The following is a 24731-nucleotide window of genomic DNA, read 5'->3' as shown; positions in this document are numbered from 1 at the left end:
TATCAAATTTATCAGTTATCTCTAACTCAGCTACCACGTTAGTAGTAAACTGGTAACAGAATCGTTTGTTTTTCGTTCTAGAAATTCTCCCACTTTTTTATTTGGTTATCGTTCGATTCTTTCGGTGCTTACTGCTTACTTCATACTCATACTATATAGTTTACAATGAGTAATAAGTACTAAGTTTCATTACTTTGGTATTTTAGCTTTTTGACTAACGGCTCGCCTAATTTTAATATTTTTGACTTGTTTTTATTAAATTTATATAATTTTTGAAGTTTCCTAAAATATTATTTTACTTAATATCGTACATAATCCTACCATTTAAGCAAGTAATAACGAACAAAAACAGAACCAGTGAATGTTATCATCCAAAAAATATCATTGAAATGATATAAAACGAAAAACATTGAATACAATATTCAAGATTTTACATTCAGACCTAGTATTTGAAGAACTAGTACACAGGTACCTATAATTGTTATAAACTAATATAACTGTTTCATACATTGTATTGATCTCTATATTATATTTTTATGTTAATGGTCTATAGTTAAACATTAACAATGAGTTACGGCGATTCTGAAGCTAAAATGAATCTTTCTGCTTTGCAAAGAGTAGACCCATATGTTGATAGTATTGTACAAACAGCAGGACATGTTGCTTTGTATTCATTTAATGCAGAAGCAAATGCATGGCAAAAAACCAATGTTGAAGGGACTTTACATGTGTATACACGATCTGCTGAACCGTTACATAGTATTATGATAATGAATAGATTGAATACAAACAATTTGATGGAACCAATTGAAAATGGCCTAGATCTTCAACTTCAAGAGCCATTTTTACTATACAGAAACTGTGGTGGTTCCATTTATGGTATTTGGTTTTATGACAAAGAAGAATGTGCCAAAATTTCTAATATACTGAAGTCATTGATTAAAAACTTGATAGTAAAACAGAATGATAAAATTACTAAACAAGAAACTGGTTCCACCAAAAGTATTGATCTCGTTTCAATGCTCAGTCGAGCACAAGAAGATTATAGGTAATTATTATTTTATTTATTCAATATGCTTATATGCTTAATCCATCGGTGTTAAACATGTGATGAAATCAGTTGATTTTTTAACTTAGAGAATCATTTTAAAATCTTATTTAGATGACAAAAATGGATCATTGACTTGCTATCTAATCAAATAACGATCCATTTTAAATTTAAAATCCAAGAAGTTAGTCTAACTACTAAATTACACTTTTAGTTGTGAAATTTTATAATTTTCAACTCGTGATGTAGCATTTTTCATATTCGTAGCAAAGTATAAATATTGGTTTTTAGTTGATATATTTTTTTTAAGTATAGCGATTTGTAATTTGTGGTAATATGTTAATATTGCTCAGCACATTATACTATTATTAACTATATTAGTAATAGGCGCTCATATTAATTAGGTTATACATTTTTTACTATCTTTAATCAGTTTAATGTGTTAGTGCAAGCAATAATATTAATTTAAAGACCAAAGCCAGTAGGTGTAGCTTAGAATAGCGGCTCCCAAACTTTTACGACCACGGCACCATTGAGAAATAGTTTATGTTTCCTGGAACCCCCCTTTTTTAAATAATATAAAATAATAATTTTTAATAATATAAATACTCCAAATATAATATAAAATAATTTTCTCAATAATCACATACATCTAGCGGAACCCTTGACTCTTGAGATTGTCCCGCGGAACTCTAAGGAAGTCACTTTGGGAAAAGCTGGTTTAGAACAATGTTTATACAATTTTCCTGTATAGGTTAGGTTTAAAGGCAAAATATTAAGTTGCCAAATAAATTAAAATAATTTTTATTAAATTTTAAATTGGCATGTCAAAATTATCACAAACCACAAAAACTTAAATTACTATTGAAGCCTATACCTTAAGTAAAAACCATAAAAATAGCAAACTTCAAATTATAATAGCTTTTTAATAATGATTTTCAATAATTTCTGCAAAGGGCACCAAAATACAACTATTAAAATAAAAATAACAAATATATAACCATGAAGGGGCCACTTACTATGTATGATAAAGTTTAATACTTCACAATTATATTCTTCAATTTAGGATAGTATGTCAGTGATAATCCCCTTACAAACTTTTACCTGATAAGTTTATATTCTGACTATGTTCCCAATATTTTATATAGGTAATTATAAATAATTTATGCATATATAATCCAAATACCAGTCACTCATTACTTTTTCTCAATAATAAACTTAAAGTTTAAAATATTAACTCCTCTAATGCTCTAGATGTGCAATAGAAGGGATTTTAAAGATTAGGCTCACACATAATTTTGTCTCAAATTTTTTTTTATATATATATACAGTAGAGTAGGTCATGATAATCTAAACACGATTGGGAAAAGGGGTTGTCCGAATTACCAATTTGTTCAGATTACCTATGACTGCGTGCATAGGACCATATTCATGTACTTTTTTCAACAAAAATGACACGTAATTAATAATTGTTATCAACATATTATGGAATCCGATAACGCATGTTTTTGATATGCAGTCATAATAATTGTTATAATTATAATTTTATTGGACTACTAAGTACAATAATGAAACAGTGGCAATGTAAATTCAAAGTCGATCAGATTATCATGTCTTTTGGACATGTCTAGACTCTACTATATAATATGTATTATGTAGTTGCTATTAGTTACAGGAAAAAAATAGTCAGAGTAACTGCATAGCTTTAGAAAATTGACTTTTGCTATTAAAAACCAATCTTATTTATACCTAATATTGATTTTCCTTTTATTTATCTTAAATATCACAAATTAATATGTAAATTACTACTTAAATAAAATAGCTATCATGATTGGATATAGTTTTATATTTGATCAAATAATTCTATTAATAGTGTTAAAAAAAATGTGCAGTTTACATTTAAAGGAGCTTAAAAAGGGATAAATCATTGGGTATATAATTTGTCATAGGCAACACTATATAAGATCAATTAGTAAATTATATATTATACTAATTTAATAGGGCCAATAAGACCAGTTCCAAAGGATCCGAAACTCCATCCAAGAAAGTTGAAGAAAATGCCCCTCCTCAATGTGTTATGGATTTTTTTGCAAAAGCAGGAAGTGGGAAAAATTTCTCAGAAGGATTACCATCATTATCAAGTTATGCAAATACCCAAAGTACTCAAACTCCAACTTTAAAAACGGGATCTAACGAAGCTTTGTTGCACAAGTTGATGGCAAGTCCAATTCATACAGTAGAACAAATTGAAATGCAACAAAGATCAGCAACACCTAGAACAGATATCTTGGTCACAACTCATACTGAGCAAATTAAAAATAAATCATGTTCATTCAATAAAATAAAGCCCCGAAGTTTAATAAATCAATTAAATCAACAAGATGAAGATGATAATACTTCCCATGCTAATCGAAATGGATTTCATCGGCCAAAAGATAATAAAGATAATTCATTTAGTGCATCATTGATTGAACATTTTCTTAATCAAAGTGATATATCGGAGAAATCAAGTATAGCTATGGGTAAGTACTAAATATGTATTTGTATTAACTTCTACTAGATTCCTTTAAAATATAACATTTATTAAAACACCTTTTTTAAATGTTTCATTTTTACAAATTTATAATCATTATTCAAATGAGTTAAAAATAAAAAATAATTTTTTGTCCTAGGTGCATCTATGCCATTAGAATCACAACTTGAATCAGATGAGCTAATGCCACCTACTAGGTTCATAATGGATGACATTGAAGATGAACTAGTTACCTCTTCAGTAAATGCAATGTCAATAACAGAACCTAAACACTTGGAACCAGCAACTAATAGATTGGAACCATTAACAAAGAATCAGTTATTACAAGCTTTTGAATACTTATTAAAAAATGATCCAGATTTTATGGTTAAAATACATGAAGGTTATGTCAAGTCATTATTACGGAATTAAGATTATCTATTAGGATTCCATTACTTTAATAGAAGTATGACTATTTCTTTTCGACATTTTGACAAAAATTGCATTATTTTTTAAGCAATATATATTTTTTTCCAAACAATAATAGTTATTAATTGCTATACATAAATAATTAAATAAAATAATAAAAAAAACTATTCCCTTTTTATTTTGTGATTTGAAAATGTTTTATTATAATATACAATATACATTCTTGCACTATCTGAGCAGTTCAGAATAAACGCATGTATAAATTGAACATTTTGATTTATATTTTGAAGATTGTAAGTGCTTCAAAGTATTTTTTTCATAATCAATAATTAATATTTACTCCAAATGGTATTTCAATTTTGAAAAAACAATACAATTTTTATTACCAACTGTCATATATTTATGCTATTGATTAAAATAGCTATTGTTGGTATATTAATTGTACTTCACTATTTAATTTTTAATTTTTTTTTTAAATAAATCTTCTGGTTTATTTTCATGCCAATTTATAATTTATTTCATTAAAAAAAAAAAAATGTGTAACTTCAATGTTATCTATTAAAATTACAACCTTTCTTTAAAATTAGACTTCTGTATTTTAATCATGTATAATGTTTAGATTGTTTTGTATAATATGAAAAACCTGTTAAAATTAAGCTTTAAATTATTATTTTCAATTAAAATTAAACACAATTGTGTACTAAGTTTTAATGTTGATACTGTTAATAATGTGTGAAAATGTATTGATGCAATTTTGCATTTTAAATATATTGAAAAATAAAGTAATGGAATTTTAGTTGTGTTCCAAACAATAATAATTTGCAAATACATTATAAAAATAATTTACCTATTATAATATTTTTTAAAAATCTAAATAATTATAAATTGAGATAACTTCAAATGCATTATCATTGGCATTTAAGATATTTTATAAATGTATTATAAACTACTTAGTCTATCATCTCCTTTGTTTTTTTTTACATTGGACACTATTAGAGTTTGCTACTATCTGAAATACTATTTTAGTAGATCTGTTGAATAAATTCATACATCAGAAATTACATAGCCAATTTATTTTATAATTTATTTTGATATCTGTTGTTTATAACTAAATATATGTATACAAGTACAAAAATAGATCATTAAACATCCTATTTTTCATTATTTATTACTGTCTGTAAATATTTTGAGTAAAGTATAACCATACTAACATAGTATAAAGTGTAATAACGTGGATTCAATTAAAATGTTTAAATTTATAGGCCAGCTTTATCAGATAATTTTTAGTTTTGATATTAGTAATGATATTTGAACATAGTAATAAAATACACTTATGATTGCTTTATAAAATCTATGGTATGCCTAAGTCTAATATAGAAAATTAAGACTTATTAAAAATAAAAATAGACAACAATAACTCACTAGAATTTTGACAATCACATTCTAAGTTATAGTATAGTAGTGCTATTTCTATAGCCATTTAAAGAAATTAAATGGTTTATAAAATTCTTTAATTATATCATATTTATCTAAAGATCAATAGTGTAACTTAGTAGTAATGTTTATTTTATTTTATTTTTTTTTTTATGGGGGGTCAAACAAATATTTGTTACCAATTGTCTGTAGAAAATATAGTAATGGAAAAGGTAATAACCTTCTATCCCTCAAATAAAGGAAACAATTTAATAAATGTATATGTGTGAAGTTGAAAAAAAATAGGACATGTAGAGGTAATCACTCTGCTGTACAATGGGTATTAATGTGTATCTTTTCATAGATCAAGTCAGAAATTTGAGTGTTTGTTGTTAATGAAATATTAGACACTTAAATGTATATTTATTAAATTTTAATTAGATATAAATAATTACATACAAAGTTGAAAGTACGATTGTAAGGCACTTGTTGCATTGATTTTATCTATTTCACAAAGCAATCATTAACTAAAAAAATTTTAACATTTTACAAAGAGGTCAAATATTTAAAAGATTATAATTTAAACATTTGGGGAAAACTTTAAATATCTACGGTTATTTATTTATGGATTACAACAAAATATCAAAAATCGATTGGCGATAAATTGTTATTTTACAGATAAATGACCAATGTTGTAAAAACTTCAAGTGATCAAAAAATTAATGTGGCTTTGTTTTATTATTTAGGTCTAACTAAAAATCGTGGACCACCAGAGAACTACTTATTTTAGCGCACAATTATTACAATCTTTATAGTTTATAATCGTGGTCCCGAATGATCACGGAGACACGGACTATTATAGTAAATAGCATAAATACATGTTATTATACACTATAAAACATTTTAGTAAAGACCACGAATAAAGATACTTTCGTGGTAAAGACTAAAAATATAGTATATACTATAATATTAGATATAATAAATAAATAATCATAGACAAGTATACTAATACAGTAATACACTAGTCAGTAGTCACTAGTAGTATAATATATTCTTATTTCTTAGTAGCCTGTCCGCCGTCTATGAAGTATGAATGTTTTTACATTATCAATACCCCTTTACTGTAGTTCTATGATAACTTATCACTAATAAATTTGTATAGATAGTAAAAAAAATTTAGCCCTAATGAAGAGCAAAATATATATTATTTAATTTATGAATTATATGGAGAAGACCCGACATAGTTCCCAATAAAATTGCGGATTCTCAATTCACCTTTTATCGCGAGTCACCATTTCTATTTTCAGTAGTCTATTCATAGATTAAATGTTCATAAATCTTTACGAATACCTTGGTCGTGTTCTAATATGTTTGTCTACAATGATAACTCATATTATTATAGGTTATAAAAATATCCGGTTCTCTTATTGTTCGTGAGATTTCAGATTTTGTATTTATTATTGTTGAATACCTAGTAAAAAACAATCTGTTTTTTCTGAGTTCTAATTAATATTTATTGGTGGACGTCTAGGTATCCGATATTATCATTATTGATACGTTTTTCTTAACCTTGGATAATTTTGTTGATAGCTCAATTATTTTACTCTGCAAGTCTGAATTTCCAAAACCCCAAAATGGACAACATTTTAGCTGCTAAGCAAATTTTAGAAAATTATGACGCTCGTGTTCCCAAGGATAACGATCGGGTGTATAAAGACGAATGTATTTATTCATTTGATTCTCCAGTAAGTATAGAGTTTTGCACATATAATATTAACCTTATATTGTATTGAGTATACATTGATAATAAAATTAATGTATATTTTCTTACAAAAAGTACACTAACATCTATGAGGAAAAAGTATCTAATACCTTAATTTTTGTGTTGATTTTTTTTATTAAGTGACATTAATTATACTAAATGTGTGTAAAATATTTTACAGGACTATGAGAAAGGTCTTTTTATTTGTTTAAAAACATTTGCTGGGTTTGGAATTGATCATGTTGAACGTTATCATAGAAAAACTGGATGTTCAGTGTTTTTACATATGCTTAGAGAAAAAATAGAGGTATGTTTATTATTTAAAAAATTGTTATCAATTAATTTTGAAAAATAAATTTTAATTTGGTCAGAAACATGAATAATATTTTTACCTATACCTATTATTTTATAGGATAATTCTCCGAATGTTTTTTAAACATTGTCACATTACAAATATAATATTTAACATGAATGTAATTAACTTATTCAAATCATTTTTACAGTTTATGTTAAATATATTTTTTTTATATATAAAAGTAGAAGCTTCATTTAATGTTTTTTATATTAATCAAAAAATAGTAGTAATTAGTATTTAGTAAATACCAATTTAATAATGTAATTTATGTCAAATTAAATATTATAATATTTCTGACTATTATAATCTATTGTAGATAGTATGTACCTATCACATATATATATAAATTATTAGGTTGAAACCAAAATGACACAGGTAGGAGATGCTCCAACTGAACGGAAAATTACTAGACTAGCTATTGGTGTAGATGGTGGATTTGATCCAGATGCTGAAAATAAAAAGTATAAAACAATAGAAAAATATTCTATAGTTATATTACCGTCTTTCAATTCAATTCCATTTGAAACTAGTGAATTACCACAAAAAGTAATTATAAAGTTATATTTATTTTGCTGATTAAACAGTTAACATATTATTTTAATTTATTTTAGATTATTGACTCTGTAAAAGGTATTATTGAAGCTAAATCTGCTAATTATTTGGACGAATTACAAAGTTTGTCTAGTACTTGGGACGGTGAAGTTCGACAAAAAACTGTGTATGTGATTAATTAAATTTATGCCAGAATGTCTGTTTAAATAATGCTAATATAAAAATGTACATGTCTATTAAAACGATGTCACACCCGTTTGTTATAATCATTAAAAAAAAAAAAAAAAAAATGTATTGTATTAATATGATCACATAACTTGGTTCAAAATTAAAATATTTTTTAAAGATAAAATTTGCTATGTTGTACATTTGGAAAAAGGAAATAACATATGCGAATGTGACGTCCTTTTAAAAATAAAAATCAATACATCTTTCTTTCCAAACATAATTTTTTATTCAATATTAACTAACTATAAAAAATTTATATTCTTTGCTTGTAATAAAATATTGAAGTTACTAATTTTAGTAACAATATTTTTGTTTGACTTTTGATTAAATATTCTGTTTTTAAACATGAATGTTATGGATTTTTATGAGCTTGAGTTTAATACTTAACATTTTTTCTATTCATTAGATATGCTGATATAGAACAGTTAAATAATGGTAAGAAAATTGCTCCCAGTGGATGGAAGTGTGAATATGAAGATTGTGATAAAACTAATAACTTATGGCTTAATTTAACTGATGGTTCAATTTATTGTGGTCGCAAATTTTTTGATGGATCTGGGGGAAATGGTCATGCTACTCTTTATTATGAAAAAACAAGTATGATATTAACATATTGATTTAATTTTGAACTTGATCTAAGCTTATTTTGTATTATTATTATTTTAGAATATCCTTTGGCTGTTAAGCTTGGTACTATAACAAAAGAAGGTAAAGGAGATGTATACAGTTATCCAGAAGATGATATGGTGGAAAATCCAAATTTAATCAAACATCTTTCACATTTTGGTATCAATATTTCTGCTTTAGAAAAGGTATTGATTAATATTGTTTATTGTTTATATACAACTAAAAACTAATTAAATATAATAAATTTACAATATTTAATTATAGACTGAAAAATCAATGGTAGAATTAGAATTAGATTTAAACCAAAAGTGTAATGAATGGGCAACAATACAAGAAAGTGGAAGTGAGTTAAAACCAATTTTTGGTCCTGGTTACACAGGTGTTCACAATCTAGGAAATTCTTGTTACATGAATAGTATCATACAAGTTTTGTTTTCTATTTCGGATTTTACAGATAAGTAAGAAATTCATTATGTTAATTTAATATTTATGTATATATTTATTTATAATTTAAAATAAATATTCTTATTTATAGGTACTATTTAGGCTCAAGAGATATATTTGAAATGTGCCAAACTAGCCCCATTGACAATTTTGATGTGCAAATGTATGTTAATTATAATATTCAAATATTTATATATTTAATTAAATAATTTTTTTTAGGGCAAAAGTAGCCCATGGCCTATGTTCAGGAAAATATTCAATGCCACCTCCAGAAGTTATTGAAGGGAAAAAAAAAATATTGGCATCATGGTATTAGACCAAATACTTTTAAATTATTGATCGGCAAAGGCCATTCCGAGTTTGCTACAAAAAAACAACAAGATGCACAAGAATTTTTCTTATATTTCTTGTCATTGATAGAGGTACATATTTTTTTTGTTTTTATTTACATTTGTTTACAAAAGTAATAATCCTGTATACAATTTAATGAATATTTTTAGCGCTATTCTCAAAATTCCCAGAATCCAGCAGAATGTTTCAAATTTAATATTGAAGACCGTTATCAATGTTCAACTACAGGACAAATTAAATATACCTATAGACCAGAATACTGTTTGCCATTATCTATTTCAATGGACAATATTATTAACAAGACTGAAGTCGAAATTTTTAAACAAAAACAAGCTGAAAGTGAAATTAAAGAGTAATACATTTTTTTTTTTTATTATTGCTATATATATAATTTAAACTAAACACTGTATAAGAAGTATATTTTTAGTAGAAATTAATAATAAATTAAAATATTAATTGTTTGATTACCGTTTATCTTGAAGATTCATGCAAATTAAAAATAATTATATAACAAATATGTATTCATGTTTTATTTGTTTTTAGTGCAAGTTATATAGTCCGTCCAAAATTAAAATTTGCTTCTTGTTTAAATTCTTTTGGCCAACCTGAAGTCATTGAACAATTCTTTAATGCTGCGTTAAACCAGAGAACTACTGCAGAAAAGTATGTAGTGTTGACTTTGTACTTTAAATTTTATGATGTATCTGTGCTTTTTGTTCTTAATTTTTAATAATAATATTCCCACTTAAATACAAGGACTACAAGATTTGCTTCTTTTCCTGATTACCTCATGATACATTTAAAAAAATTTACACTTCGTCATGATTGGGTTCCTATTAAGTTGGATGTATCTGTTGATATGCCTGAAGATATAGACATTGAATATCTTAGAGGAAATGGACCACAAGAAGGTGAAAATCTTATACCAGAAACTTCAGGTGTGTAAATTATTATCAAGACCTTGTTAACCATGTGACTTTATATTTATTATAAACATTTATATACTTTTTCAGATGCTCCTCCAGTATTTGTGTTTGATGAAAATATTATGTCAGAATTAACAAATATGGGATTTCCTCCAGATGCATGTAAGCGTGCAATATTTTCCACAAAAAATAGAAGTCTTAACGATGCTACAAATTGGCTTATGGAACATATATCAGATCCTGATTTTTCAAGTCCTTTTGAACAACCTGGAACGGAAAATAATTCAGGTCAGAAAGTTGATTTTATGTTTAATTATTTTCTTACTATTCAATATTTATTAAATTAACATCATTTTAATTTTTCTTCTTTAGAATTTTTACCTAATGAAGAAGCAGCTGCTATGATAATGTCAATGGGTTTTGAACGAAATCATGTAATTGCTGCTTTGAAAGCTACTGAAAATAATTTAGATCGTGCTCTTGACTGGATAATGAGTCATGGACCAGAAGAGATACTCACAACAGATGAAACACCAAAAAGTAATAAATCTGAATTCAGAGATGGAAGAGGAAGTAAGTGAAGATAAAACAATTTTATATAATACTACCTATAGTAGGGGTGGCCACTAACCAGTAACCTTAATTTTGGGAGCCGCAAATTTGTGAAGCTAATTCTAAGCAAGCCATATTGTTAAAAGATGTTTATTAAATAGAATAATTTTACTCTAAGCTTGATATCAAGAGCCACGTGCGGCTCGTAAGTCTTGTTGTGGCCATCTCTAGTTTATTGAAATTATATATTTAGATTTTTGTTATTTTAATTAATTTTTTTAATACTAATAACAATATTTTTGTTTTGCAGTATATAAATTATTTGCATTTGTATCTCACATGGGCAGTTCTTCCACGGTTGGACATTATGTTTGTCACATAAAAAAAGAAGGACGTTGGGTAATATTCAATGATGAAAAAGTAGCAGTTTCCCAAAATCCTCCTACTGACTTAGGTTACTTATATATTTATAAAAGATGGTCTAACGATCAGGTTTAATGTTATTTTATTATAAAATATCATAAAGAATAATTTTAATTTATTTATTTTTTTAATTCTATTATGAATTTTTGTATTACTTTCAATACTGAATAATTTTTTTATGAAAATGATTTTTGTAAATTGTATTCAGAAGTATTTTCTGATGACAATATTTATAAAAAAATTAAATACATGTAATTCATTAAATATTAACATTGAAACCTAAGCTAAATGCTTACAACTAAAAAAGATAAGTTAGTTATTTGTACTATTGTTTATAGCTTTATTAATTTTTTCTGGAAAAACAAATAATTTAATATATTTTAAATAAACTTGAACTTGAAATTGTAATTGAATAAAAGGTACCTTTTCCTGCTATTGCGGTTGCCTGATTTATACTGTACAAGAAATATATTAATTGAATTATACCTATTGTTCTTGTATTGTTATTTATAATTATAGATATTAATATATCATATTAAATATGATCAGATTTTCAGCATAGATTATTATTCATATACCTTTATTATTATTGTTATTAATAATAATCTAAATTTAATCGGCTACATGGGCAGTAGTTTTCAAAAAAATTACAATATTAGTAAACAAAATATACTAATCTAGTAATTGCATGTAAACTTTAATCATTCATATAATTTCTCATGTAAAATCATACAATAAATTACTGACATTTTACTAATATTGGGACTATGAAGACTAATGTAACATTAATTCGGCAACTAGGGGCATGACCTAATCAAAATTCATAGCATTGCTGCAAATCAAAACGAAAAATTTTAATATGCTGCAATAAATATGTATTATTATTTTGCTACATTACATATGACAGAAATGAAAAACAGCCTTTTAAATTTATAAATACTCATTTTATACATATTATGACAGACTAGCTTGTATAGTTGTGTTGAAAGTTTATAGGTTGCCATTGATGGGTTGTGGCTAGTTGTTGAAATAACTGAAGAACATACTGAAAGATAGAAGTGGTAAACTATATTTTGGTTCTATTCTGTCTATATACAAAAATGTAATATTTTCTTAATTTAACATAATATTATATAGTTGATGGACGAATCATTGCCATGTTAGAAGAGAACAATATTTTATTTGTAGATTGTGGTAAAAACTGACTATTATTGTGCTTGTAATAATTACTCGGATATCAAAAACTTGGAAAAGGAAGAATAGAAAATAGAATCTTCAAAGTGCCAATGCATTATTTTTAGTGAAAGAATAATTATAATCACAAACTCAATAAATGCCAAACTGAGAAGTGTATATTTTAAAATACACCTACCTAAGTCACTTGGTGCAAAAACTGGAAAATTCATGTCAACCCCTTCAAATTAATCCAGATTACTTTAATCGCTCTACTCCCTATCGATTGTCTTCCAGCCTACATCGACAAATACCTCACCCGATGTCCTCACCTAGAGGCCAAGCGCCAATAATTTAACCAATGTATTCATATATGCTCAGACCTAATCTATAATCTATATGGAGTACTTCAGAGGAATTTCGTATTAAATTGTCAAGTCTTAACTATAAAAATAAAATATTTTTTTGATTGTTTACTAAAAAATAATTCACAATTTCACAACATATTTTTGTTTATTTATCTATTTTACAGTACTTACAAAAAAAACTAATATTTTATTTACGACGGTCTGGTTACCACGGTAGTTATTTGATGAATCTGTTTTTCAAAACTTTTATTGATATATCTAATAAAAAAAATTAAAATACACATACGGTTACGACATGGCTGACGTAAATTTTAATAGTGGTCCTGCCTACACGCTGGGCAAGCTGCTGCCGCGGAAAGAAACTTCACTCCGAGTGCCCGGCCCCAAGTACGACCTGAGCAACTTCACACGTCACGGACCGGTCAGAGTGATAGGAGCCTCGCTGGCGTCCAAATTAAAAGTACCGACTACGCGTACTCCCGGGCCGGCCGCGTACAATACGGTTCCCTGCATGTCCGCCACATTGCCCACAATACCATTGTGTTTCATAGGGTTAGTATATAACAATATTACGCACGAGTATGTAATAATATTAATAATTGAGCAGCCATTATATTAATATTTTACCTAAGTGTTAATATTTCATTAACATATTATAAAATATGTAGTTCAAAAGTTATTCACAACGGTTTTTGGTTGACTACATGATTAACATTCAATGTATAAGGTTTAACCGCGGTGTATGCGATGTACGCTTCATTTAGATTTTACTCGAATAAATACTGTATAGCAACTCTGAGATGAAACCCGTGTTATGTTAGTTATGTTTTTCAAAGTTCGAGGTAATGGTAAACAATAACATTTATAGTTGGCGAAATAAATATGATTCGAAATGAGTGCCTATATACCTACTTTTGTATTATTCTGTATTATAAACTATTACTATTATTATTAATTAATTAATTGGGATCATTATAACTGCAAGGGTTATACGATTTGATTTTTTGCTCTCATGTGAGTTGTGACATAATCGTATATAAAAAAACTGTTCAAGACGTCATATTTTTACTTTGTTTTCCATTTTTCTGCCTTTTTTCCACCACTTTTATTCTTCGATTCGCCCTGGAGCAGTGGCAGAACGTTATTATATAAAAATAATAAATGTTTTCGTACGAGTAAAAAAACGTCCGTATAATATGATATACCTACTCAATAATGCGGTATATACAAGTCGTTCACAAACTCATCGTCATATAATATACACTGCAGGACGAGACGGGACTGTCTGAAGAAAACCACACGCACGCCGGCGCCGAACGCTTACGCCTTGTCCACTACCATCGGCAACCAAGCGCCCGACATGCCGTCCGCGCCCATGTACACGATTTCCGGGCGGCCGGCCGAACCAGGACGCGGGGGCGTCGGCAGGCGGGGAGCGGCGTGGTACTCGTCACCGGGACCGGCGCGGTACTCGGCCGTCGAGCTGGACCGTTTCAAAAACCAGACGCCCCGGCCTGTGATGCTCGGCAGCGTCAATCAGCGGACGCGCGGAAAACGCACGCCCGCGCCCAACGCTTACTACCCCGCCACCGACACGGCGTCCCGTTACGCCAACGCGCCGCAGTTCTCCATCGGCGGCCGTATAACGACCCGTGCAAATCCGTACTACACAGCCGCCGACAAGGTACCCGACTGGGAATGATGTACGCGCGCGTGCGGGTCGCTATACGCCGACGCGTATAGCGACCTATATTTTTTACCTTCGGAGTTACTAATGATTATAAAAATAGTAAATACACAGAATTCAATCATTTTTGTGATCATTTAATTTACAATGATTTTTAACTTCGCAAGGTGCAATCACAGCCGCGCGACGTCCATTCCCGATCCGCGCGGGCACCCTTTCAAACATCATCGCAGAGACGCCCTGCAGGCCCGCGATGCTCGGCAGCGTCAGTCATCAGACGCACGCCCGGTAAACTTTATTTTGTTTTGTTAGAGTTAAAAAAAAACTTTTAAAGAACCTTGTATTAAAATTTAAAATATAAGATGTAAAAAAAAATTGTATAATTGTTAAAAAATTTTCAAAATGGTAAAAATTGTTTTGTAGATATAAATGCATACAATTTTTTTTTGACATCTTATATTTTAAATTTTAATACAAGATTCTTTAAAAGTTTTGTTTAACTCTAACAAAACAAAATAAAGTTTACCGGAAGTCACAATATGTTTTTCCTTCGGAGTTAATAATGATTGGTCGACGGCGGGCGTGCGTCTGATGACTGACGCTGCCGAGCATCGCGGGCCTGCAGGGCGTCTCTGCGATGATGTTTGAAAGGGTTGCCCGCGCGGATTGGGAGTGGACGTCGCGCGGCTGTGATTGCACCTGCGAAGTTAAAAATCATTGTAAATTAAATGATCACAAAAATGATTGAATTCTGTATATTTTTATAATCATTAGTAACTCTGAAGGAAAAAATTATTGTGACTTCCGGTAAGCGTATTTACGTTCTGTACATGAATCTAGCACTCAGTGCCAAATCAACGTATAGTCCGGAGTTGTAATTTCTGTTCCGTTTTATACACGAGTTTGGCACTTCGGCGTTTATCGTAATATACATTTTATAAAATATATGCATAATAAAATATTACGTTAATATTAATATTATTTATTATTTATTATTATTGTAGATAGAACTGAAACTAATAAATAAATAATAACCCGTTCAATATTTTTATTTATACTCATTTTAATTTATATTTGTTATTTAACACTTAATTGTTATAACTTGTCACAAATTTAAAATAGTGTTTGTTCACTGTACTGAGTACCTATGTGGCTATGTCAATGTGATTTTGAATTTGTTGTATTATTTTTTATATTTTCTCCTAAATTTCTTTTTTTGTTACGTCTTTTATTATCTGGCATTTCACTATTTGATGGTCGACCTGCTTAGATGGTGCAAACCACTGATCTGATTGTATAATACTTTTTACAGCATATTAAAAAATGTTCATCGCATAAAATTATTTTAACATTTTTTAAGTAATAAATACTAGATTCAATTTAAAAAAATGAAATATTTTAATTAAGTAGCCGGAAACAACTTGTTAACATCTCGACTTAGATATAACGAGATCAACAAAAAAATTATTTGCTCAACAATTTACAATAAAAGAGGGAGGTTTTTTTGGTATCAGCGATCACCACACAAATCGTGGGTAAAATATCGTACTTGAATGTTCCAAAGATCAGAATTTATCATAGTGGAAAAAGAAGGCGAGTAAAAAAATGTGTACATGATTGGTTAATCACCCTAGCTGTATAACATTTGTAGGGAATACGATATTTTTATGTAATATTATTTTTCATGCTGATTGCTGGATAAGTACCTATTTAAAAAATTTATATTGCAAATTTATTTCGTCAAATGTAGATGTATAATATATGTCATATTTGTTTATATTTAATGTTACGTCATTACAATCTAAATTTATCACGATACACATTGCACTTATGCAATTTTCATTAAACGTTTATTGATTTAATTAAAAATTGTACTAATAAAATAATAGGTAATTATTAATACCTCAACATTAACGGCATTACGGTATCGTCGTATAACAATAAATATGAAAACAACGCAGTTATAATTAATACACACGCGATGAAATCTTACTATGAATTTTAATTATCAATTAACACATTCCGAAGATAAATGTGATAGATAACAACAATGTCATAATATATATACCTACTGTATAGCATTGTAAATAGCATACCTATGCATTTTATTATATTTTGAGCGATGGTCATTCGCTTAAAATAAATACGATCGCACGCGTGCTTATATAAATAAAATACTTCCTACTCGTTTCCTATATTCATTCTTTATTTACTATGTGCGTGAATACGTACATTATAAATAATAAAATTGATATTAAATATGAAAGTAAGAAAAGGTAACTTATACCAATATAGAAACTTAAAATTCATGGTACTTAGTACTTACAACATTTAATTTGATGTACCTATATATCAACTATTAAGTTGTCCGATTGGCTCGTCTTTATATGAAAAAATTCTTATACAAAGATAGACTGGATAGAGGAAGAAGACATAATTAAAATAATAAATGAGCAATGTACAATAAAATTAATTGATTGGACATCTATAATATAATGAAATAAAATAGGTGATTCGTTTATTAGCTATAGAAAATCAGAATTTAATGTTTATTTGTGTATACACTATACTGTATATGTACCTATTATACCTACGACATACCTATTGGCTATTTATAAGTATTTATATATTATATTAATTTTCTTTTTAACTTTTAGTAAAATGAGTAATGAGTAACGTTTAACAATTTTTTTTTGTTTAATCAATATATGGTTGATGATAGCTGGACGATGGACTGGACTATAATATGCACAACGATAACATACAAACATCGGAAAAATATTTTGACTCTTAATTATCACCAATTTACTTCATAGGACACACCCTAGGACATTAGTTTGTATTTTGTATATATCATTATATACTCACGAAGACTCGTAGATTACGTTTGAATATACTATTACATCAATTATGGTTTTAAATTGATTTATGAAATAAAATAATAAGACAGTATATAGTCCTATACTATACTATATAGTACTCTTATACATTTATACTTTTTACATACGTCCCAAATAGTATTACTGAGCACTACAACTCTTAATAACCTATACATAAAATAAAAAAATGTACCTTATAAAATGCATAATACTCCCATATAATGCCGTACTGTACGATTATTATTTTTATAGTTTAAGAATGTCAATAATTCGAACGATATCGTTGATTTGACTTTTTGTATCCGTAGATGCATAATCGGCCGAGAACCAAATACCAAATTATTGTCGTGTATATTATTTGAAGTCGATCTACATAGGTTATAAATGTAACAATAATAATAATAATAATAATAATAATAATAATAATAATAATAACAATAACAATAATAATAGCCAATAGGTAGTTGGTACTATATTTATTGCGACAACAAAATATACATTATAAAAAAACTAGTTGCTGCAAGCTCGTCCAATAAGCGCGTATTACATTGTGCTCGAATACGGACGATATTCTATTAATATATATCATGTATGTACAAATGTATATAGTACGTGTATTATAATGATTCATGACACTTGCTATACATAGTTCATGTTATATACGGAGCGGTTCGCGATATTATCGCGCACTTATAAATTATAATAATGATAATAATAAATTTCGATCTGTTCGGAGTCCGAACTTCGGACTGTTCGTCTTTTTAGATATTTTTAATAAAATATAATAGGTATATATACCTAGAATATTATTATAAGACTCGCGTCGACGACGTACGAGACTGTACAGAAACGCGCGTCGTATTTACTATTTACACCACCGCTGCAGCAGGCGGCGTTTTCGGTCCGCCGTGTAAAAATGCCTCGGCCGCGCGCATCTTGCGCAGTGCGTTGCGTACAATGGGCGGCGTGTGTTTTACATCCTCAACCGAATATAACATGTGAATACAGTAGTCGACGCCAACTGTCGGGGGCGTAGGACGTGATTTGTTTTCAGCTTGTTTTTATTATTCGTTGCAGTTCGGCCGTACGCACGCACACGCGTTAAGACACATAATATTATTACCATCGTCGTCGTCGTCGTCGCCGTCGATTGTTGTTAACGGCGTTTTCAAAGCGGCCGAGAGGAGAGAATATGTGCTTTTGAGATTTAAAAAATACACCAGGTACGTTTTTTTTATAATAGTTTATAACATAGACGAATTTATCGAATTCTTATACCACACAGAATAAATTCTCGAAAACTTGTATAGGTACGGTTTGGTTAGTGTGTTATTTCGTTTTTTGAATAATTTATTTCTATTCTCGACACGAAACGCTGGTCAAACGAATGAATTACATATATATAGTGTATACATATATAGGTATAATAGAAGTGCGTGTTGTTGTTTTCTTTTTTCTTTTTTACACGCGTAATAATTATTAATAGACATCCCTTACCTATGCTATTTCATAAAATATACGATGGAGTATAATATAACATTATAATATTCCGTTTATTCGCGAGTACAATAGTTAGTAGTGGCCTTATTACAACGCGCCGTCTCGTAAGCTCAGTATTTTTTATATCGTTTACAATTTATAAATTTTTGTATATACACATCACACGCGCGCCCGCGCTATTGATGTATAATATCAGCGTTATCCATACACGGCCGCACCTTTGACCCGTTATAAATACTGGTGTGTGCGGTAGCCGGGCCTCCGATTAACGTACACCACGATTGCGTTGCCAAACTTATATTAATCATATTGTACGATGTTTATAACGCGTTTATATTATAACGTGGAGAACTGCTTGCGTATACGCGTATCCAGAGACGAAATTGATTAGAATCGGCCGGACGATTTGTTCGATGATTTTTAATTGCCAGTAATTAAATCAGCGGCCAACCGTCGTAATCGCGTGTTACATTTTTATTCATTGGATTAACGAACCGCATCCTGGACACGTTCGTCCGCGTGTCCGAAATCCGCGCCGCCCGGGTCCGAGATCTATATAATAATAATGTGTAATGTTATTGTACAGCTGCTCCGCTGTACCAGTATAAAACGGCGACTGTATATAATAATATTCGTAATGGTATTATACTGTCTAAGCGCACGTTTCGTAACCCAGCCCGCCGACATGGGGTTTGATTGTCTTTCAATTTAAGTCGTCGTCGTCTGAGAGCAGAGACCCGAGACCCCTCGTTTTTTTTCGAAACGCGCGATTGACAATATACTCAATAGCCAACCCGTTTGTATAATGTGTGTGTGAGTATGTATGTGTGTGCAACGTGCGATCGTCACCAGATGTTGGATGTGTGTACGTACAGGCACCTCAATATAAAATAAGATTTTATAACAATATTCCGAACGAGATTATTATACACGGCAATGGTGAGATTTATGAGATTGATCGGCGGGATAACCATAATAATATTATATATTATACCGTATTTACGCGTATATATTGCTACGTATACATAATAATAATATTATACTTAGACATAAATATAATATATCATGTCTAAGTGCTGTCGGATTAAAATAATAGATACATAATATAATTTATCAATTTTATATATTTTATAAAATACTCAAGAATTTAGCTTTCAATGATATGCTTCTCTTTAAAGAGCAAAAATTATTATAAATGTCTAATCAAATATAAAAGTGTATTTGTTATCCAAAATAACTCCCATTGTTGATAATATTTAAATATTTTTCAGTATAAAATAATCGTTATTCTATATCTCGTTACCTACCTATTAAATTGTAGGCACGTAATCATTAAGATATTTATATAATATGACGTATAGATAATAGATCCTTTAACATTTTGATGAACAACTTACTTGTTTATTAATCAGAGTAAATGTGATTAGTTTAACGTAATCTTTTGACCTGTATGATATTGATAAAAAAGACCATCCTAATAGAACTGTAACAATACAAATTACTAGAGAATTATTATCCAGTTACAAGTTAAAAACATAATATACATATTATTTACAAAGAACATTTTATTTTATAATTTATAAGCAAAACTATACAAACATAAATTCCTTTAAATAAAATAGAACGTAGTTTATGTATATATTAAGTGGAAAAGTGGATAATGATAAACTTGCTGAATCTTAGGCTCTATTTTTTTTCGTAATATGATAAAAAATTTGAATCAACTCACTTGAATATTTCTACGCATATACTGTTTATAGGTTTGATTATTAATTAATTTATATTATGAAAAATTATAAGTATATTACAGGTGTCGGTCTCAATAATAAGTACATTTCGAGTTTTGAATAGCTAGTATTGAATTTGAAAGTGCATAACCTGACAACCACCAATCCCCCAGCCCAGCCAGCAAAAAGTCAGCTTCGCCAATGCTTATTATTATTATTACTTATAATTTTATAAATAAACGATATGTATGTACGTATGAATAATATATAACATGACGATTGGCAAACATTTAATATATTTTATGTATATAGATTATAGGTATGTACACAATCAACCATCAAGTATAAATGTCAATATTTGATATTTTGATTTGATTTAACATAATCATCTGTTAATTCCAATTTGTCATTTTTGAACAAGATAATAATGTTTTTAATTTGTGAGGAACCAATAAATAGAAAAAAGGAATTCAAATATCTAATATGAATTGTACACATTATTTAAATACTAAAATGTATGAAAATTAAAATTAAAATATTAGTTTTAGAGTAGGTTTAAGCCTTATAATATCATCGACATTAATCATACCTATAATATATCATTACATTTATATTATAGCTTCATTAATCATTACCCGTTAGCCATTGCATTCAATATAACTTATAAGTAATAATATAACCTTAATGTTTATCGCTATCAAAAAAAAAATAATATTTTATATGAACCAATCTTCGATATTGTATACTAAGTTAACATATTAAATGTAGCATTTTATTTATAAATAGAGAGGTATAGTAGTACTTGAAATATTATATACTCATATAGACAATTGAAAATGTCTATATAGGTATAATATCAATCTGAAGACAATAATAATGTTCTAATTATACTGCATCCAAAATATATAATTATAAATTTAATACTTAACGTTTAAGTACCCACACAAAAAACATATTCGTTTTTGAACATATTTTTGACGGATAGGTACTATAGTATTATTACATAATTATGACTATGCTGCCACTAAAAAGCCATCATATGCAATCATTAACAGGTCAATAATACGTTATTCAAAATACCACTTCTCAAACTCGATAAAAGAATGTATCAATCATTGAAGATCTAATGATGCCCATAGATTGAATCTAGAACGAATACAATAACAGTTTATGATAAGGTGCACACATGTGTTCTATAATGTAATCCATTGAGTCTAAATTCCTTAAATTCAAACACATAACCATTAACAGTGTCCATTAGTTTTTCGGTAATGAGAGGATGTAAAATAACGTACACTTAAACATTCTAAACATCGATACTGAGTAATATAAATTGTGTAATGGGTACATAAAATGTTAAAAATAATTATTATATCTATTCTTATTAAAAATAAATAAAACAACTTTTAAATTTTCACTAACAAATATTTCTACGACTATATTTCAAATTGGTAGTTATAAAATTTGGTCGGTACTAAAAAATTAATACTGTACTACATAATAGAGTCTCAAATCACAATAATTATAATTCATACTATTCATAGTACCTATTAGTTGATATATAGGTACATAAACTCAAAATACATTTTTAAATATATATGTTTTTCTTTCATATTTTTTAAAAATCTAAAATAGCTAATTTATAGAATTATGGATTATATCATAATGACATTAATAACTATTAACTAAAATAATTACGTCTTCACGTATTCAATTTTTTCAAACTTGTTTGATATTTTTTTAATTATCATATTTTAAGTTCAAATATGGATGAAATCACAAATTTTAATAATGTTTGTTGGTTATTTTTTTATAATTCTAAAACATTATTTTTGAGGACTTAAAATTTATATATATCAATTTATAATTTTTACTATACGCAAAAATATTTTTAAAATATTTGCAATATTTTTATATTTTAACTTATTAGAACCATTATGAGCATTTTAAAATGATATTGGATATGCATTCAATTACACGTTTTTTTTATTTTTCGTTTTATTTTTTTCCGATTATATAAAAAATCACTAGGTATTTTTAACTTATGACCACCTAACGTATATCAATTAGCTCCCCTTTGCTACCAAAAATCATTTAGGAAAATCAAAGCATTTTTACTGCCTTAAAAGGTGATGGCAGACAGAAAAAATATACATCATTGTAAAATCATTGAATTAATACATTTATTGTTCCGCTCAGAATCTAAAATATTGGGACAATGCACATTTTCGTTTTTTACTAGTTGGTAAATTATCAGCTCAATATAGGCATCTTTAGTTAAATTTAAAGTATTTTAGTCTATGTTTTGATCAATGTTTATACAATAAAAAAAATGAGTATTTAAAATATCTTTAAATAGTCCAAAATTAATCATGAAAATTATATTAAGTATCTGAAAAGTTAACATAAATATTTGGTAAGAATTTCAAAATTGTTATTCGTTTTTAAGTTACACTAAAAATTGATTTTTACGTAAAAATTTCTGTTTTTCCTAAATTGTTTGTTTTTCGATAATTTTAAAAATATTGAAAATGTTTAATTTTGAATATATTATTAAAAAGATCCAATTTTCTATCAAAAAACTTCCTTCAATGTTGAAAAGCAAAGCATTTTTCAAATATTTACCAGGAAAAAAAACACATCAATGAACAAAATCAATATATTGTATTCATTGCTCCGCTCAGAATCTAAAATAATAGAATACAATAGTCAATAGATTCTTCCCGTAAATTTTGCCATGTTAGATATGCGTTATTTGTATAATATGGCGGAAACAACAATATGCGGGTATAAAAATATTATCTTAACAAAAGCCTACGGCAGTATGGATGTCATATTATGATGTGGGGGTCATGAAGGTCTAGGTGTATTGCTAAATTTATATTTATTTTAAATGAAATATCGATAATATTTAAAACGTACTAATATTATATTTAATTGAAATAACGTTATGACCAGTATTTATTTATTTTATGCTAATTGCTAAAATAAACATAAATCATAAATCGCGTGGAAAAACGACAAACCTAATATAAATGGAAAAATAATATATTTTATTTTACAGAAATATAAAATGGTTTCAATTATTTTTTTATATTTAACAATAGCGTTACAAAAACGTTTGCAAGCGCTGAATTTATTTATTAGAAGTTCAAATACTGAAATAAAAATTTGAGTATTTAAATAAAAAGAATTATTTTAGTTAAGTACCTAAACTAAAATAATTCTTTTTATTTAAATACTTAAAATTTTGTTACAATTAAAAAAATATTATTTGTAGGATCTTGAAACTTTTTACCAATACGTATATTTGTATTTATTTAATCAAAATAGTACAATTGACATTTAACATAAAAATAATGATTACAAATGTCGGTATATTAAAATGTTAATATATTTACGATATTATATCTATCTAACTATATAAATGTGAAATAAAAATCTTTATACGGGGTAAACTCTGGAACCACTTATAATAGCTTCTTGATTTTTTGAACGAAAGAGTAAATCATGGAGGTTTCTATCGCAATAGCATTTGTCTAAGTTAAAAAACCTCTGAGTTATCTAATAATTAAAATAAACGTGTAAATTGTATAAATTGTATACCTATAAATATCATACCAATAATATATTGTGCGGCTCGCGGATTTCCAGCTAAAAATGCAACTCTAAGCGGGACAATTATGTAAAATTGATATGTCAGAGATATCATCAATACACAAAATCAGAAAACCAAAAATTGTTTTTATCCTTTTACTAATTGTTAGCATTGTTA

The 24731-nt window shown here is 27.9% G+C and overlaps 4 protein-coding genes across 4 annotated transcripts in view; all 4 read left to right on the top strand.

The window, feature by feature from the left end:
- Positions 1–116: 116 nt before the first annotated feature.
- LOC132921758 (mRNA-decapping enzyme 1B) lies at positions 117–4798 on the top strand. Its single transcript, XM_060984952.1, has 4 exons — positions 117–468; positions 554–1048; positions 3050–3570; positions 3721–4798. The coding sequence occupies exons 2-4, from the start codon at positions 567–569 to the stop codon at positions 3990–3992; spliced, it is 1275 nt and encodes a 424-aa protein (XP_060840935.1). The 5' UTR covers positions 117–468; positions 554–566; the 3' UTR covers positions 3993–4798.
- Positions 4799–6810: 2012 nt separating this feature from the next.
- Positions 6811–12112, top strand: LOC132932454 (ubiquitin carboxyl-terminal hydrolase 5-like). The gene is given in 16 exon segments (XM_060998836.1): positions 6811–7147; positions 7346–7471; positions 7874–8065; positions 8131–8237; positions 8706–8896; positions 8966–9111; positions 9191–9384; positions 9462–9533; positions 9590–9677; positions 9679–9792; positions 9871–10073; positions 10265–10384; positions 10478–10659; positions 10735–10935; positions 11020–11220; positions 11510–12112. Coding segments are annotated over 16 exon segments (2436 nt in total). The 5' UTR covers positions 6811–7036; the 3' UTR covers positions 11698–12112.
- A 1229-nt stretch (positions 12113–13341) lies between these two features.
- On the top strand, positions 13342–14922 carry LOC132917859 (protein CIMAP1D-like). The gene is made up of 2 exons (XM_060978815.1): positions 13342–13715; positions 14433–14922. The coding sequence occupies exons 1-2, from the start codon at positions 13459–13461 to the stop codon at positions 14863–14865; spliced, it is 690 nt and encodes a 229-aa protein (XP_060834798.1). The 5' UTR covers positions 13342–13458; the 3' UTR covers positions 14866–14922.
- A 3720-nt stretch (positions 14923–18642) lies between these two features.
- Positions 18643–24731, top strand: part of LOC132929588 (phosphoinositide 3-kinase adapter protein 1) — a 32908-nt gene continuing 26819 nt past the window's right edge. The window contains exon 1 of the mRNA XM_060995049.1: positions 18643–18952. The gene's annotated coding sequence lies outside the window, so the exon portion shown is untranslated. The remainder of the gene's footprint in view (positions 18953–24731) is intronic.

This window comes from Rhopalosiphum padi, chromosome 1, assembly GCF_020882245.1.
Source record: "Rhopalosiphum padi isolate XX-2018 chromosome 1, ASM2088224v1, whole genome shotgun sequence".
NCBI classification, from domain to species: Eukaryota; Metazoa; Arthropoda; class Insecta; order Hemiptera; family Aphididae; genus Rhopalosiphum; species Rhopalosiphum padi.
This window is presented reverse-complemented; position numbering and strand designations above follow the sequence as displayed.

Excerpts from the sequence above, each read along its gene's own strand:
- LOC132917859 (XM_060978815.1), top strand. The coding sequence starts at position 13,459 with ATGGCTGACGTAAATTTTAATAGTGGTCCTGCCTACACGCTGGGCAAG. Across the intron at positions 13,716-14,432 it reads ATACCATTGTGTTTCATAGG|GACGAGACGGGACTGTCTGA; the intron begins GTTAGTATATAA and ends TATACACTGCAG.
- LOC132921758 (XM_060984952.1), top strand. The coding sequence starts at position 567 with ATGAGTTACGGCGATTCTGAAGCTAAAATGAATCTTTCTGCTTTGCAA. Across the intron at positions 1,049-3,049 it reads CGAGCACAAGAAGATTATAG|GGCCAATAAGACCAGTTCCA; the intron begins GTAATTATTATT and ends CTAATTTAATAG. Across the intron at positions 3,571-3,720 it reads GAAATCAAGTATAGCTATGG|GTGCATCTATGCCATTAGAA; the intron begins GTAAGTACTAAA and ends TTTTTGTCCTAG.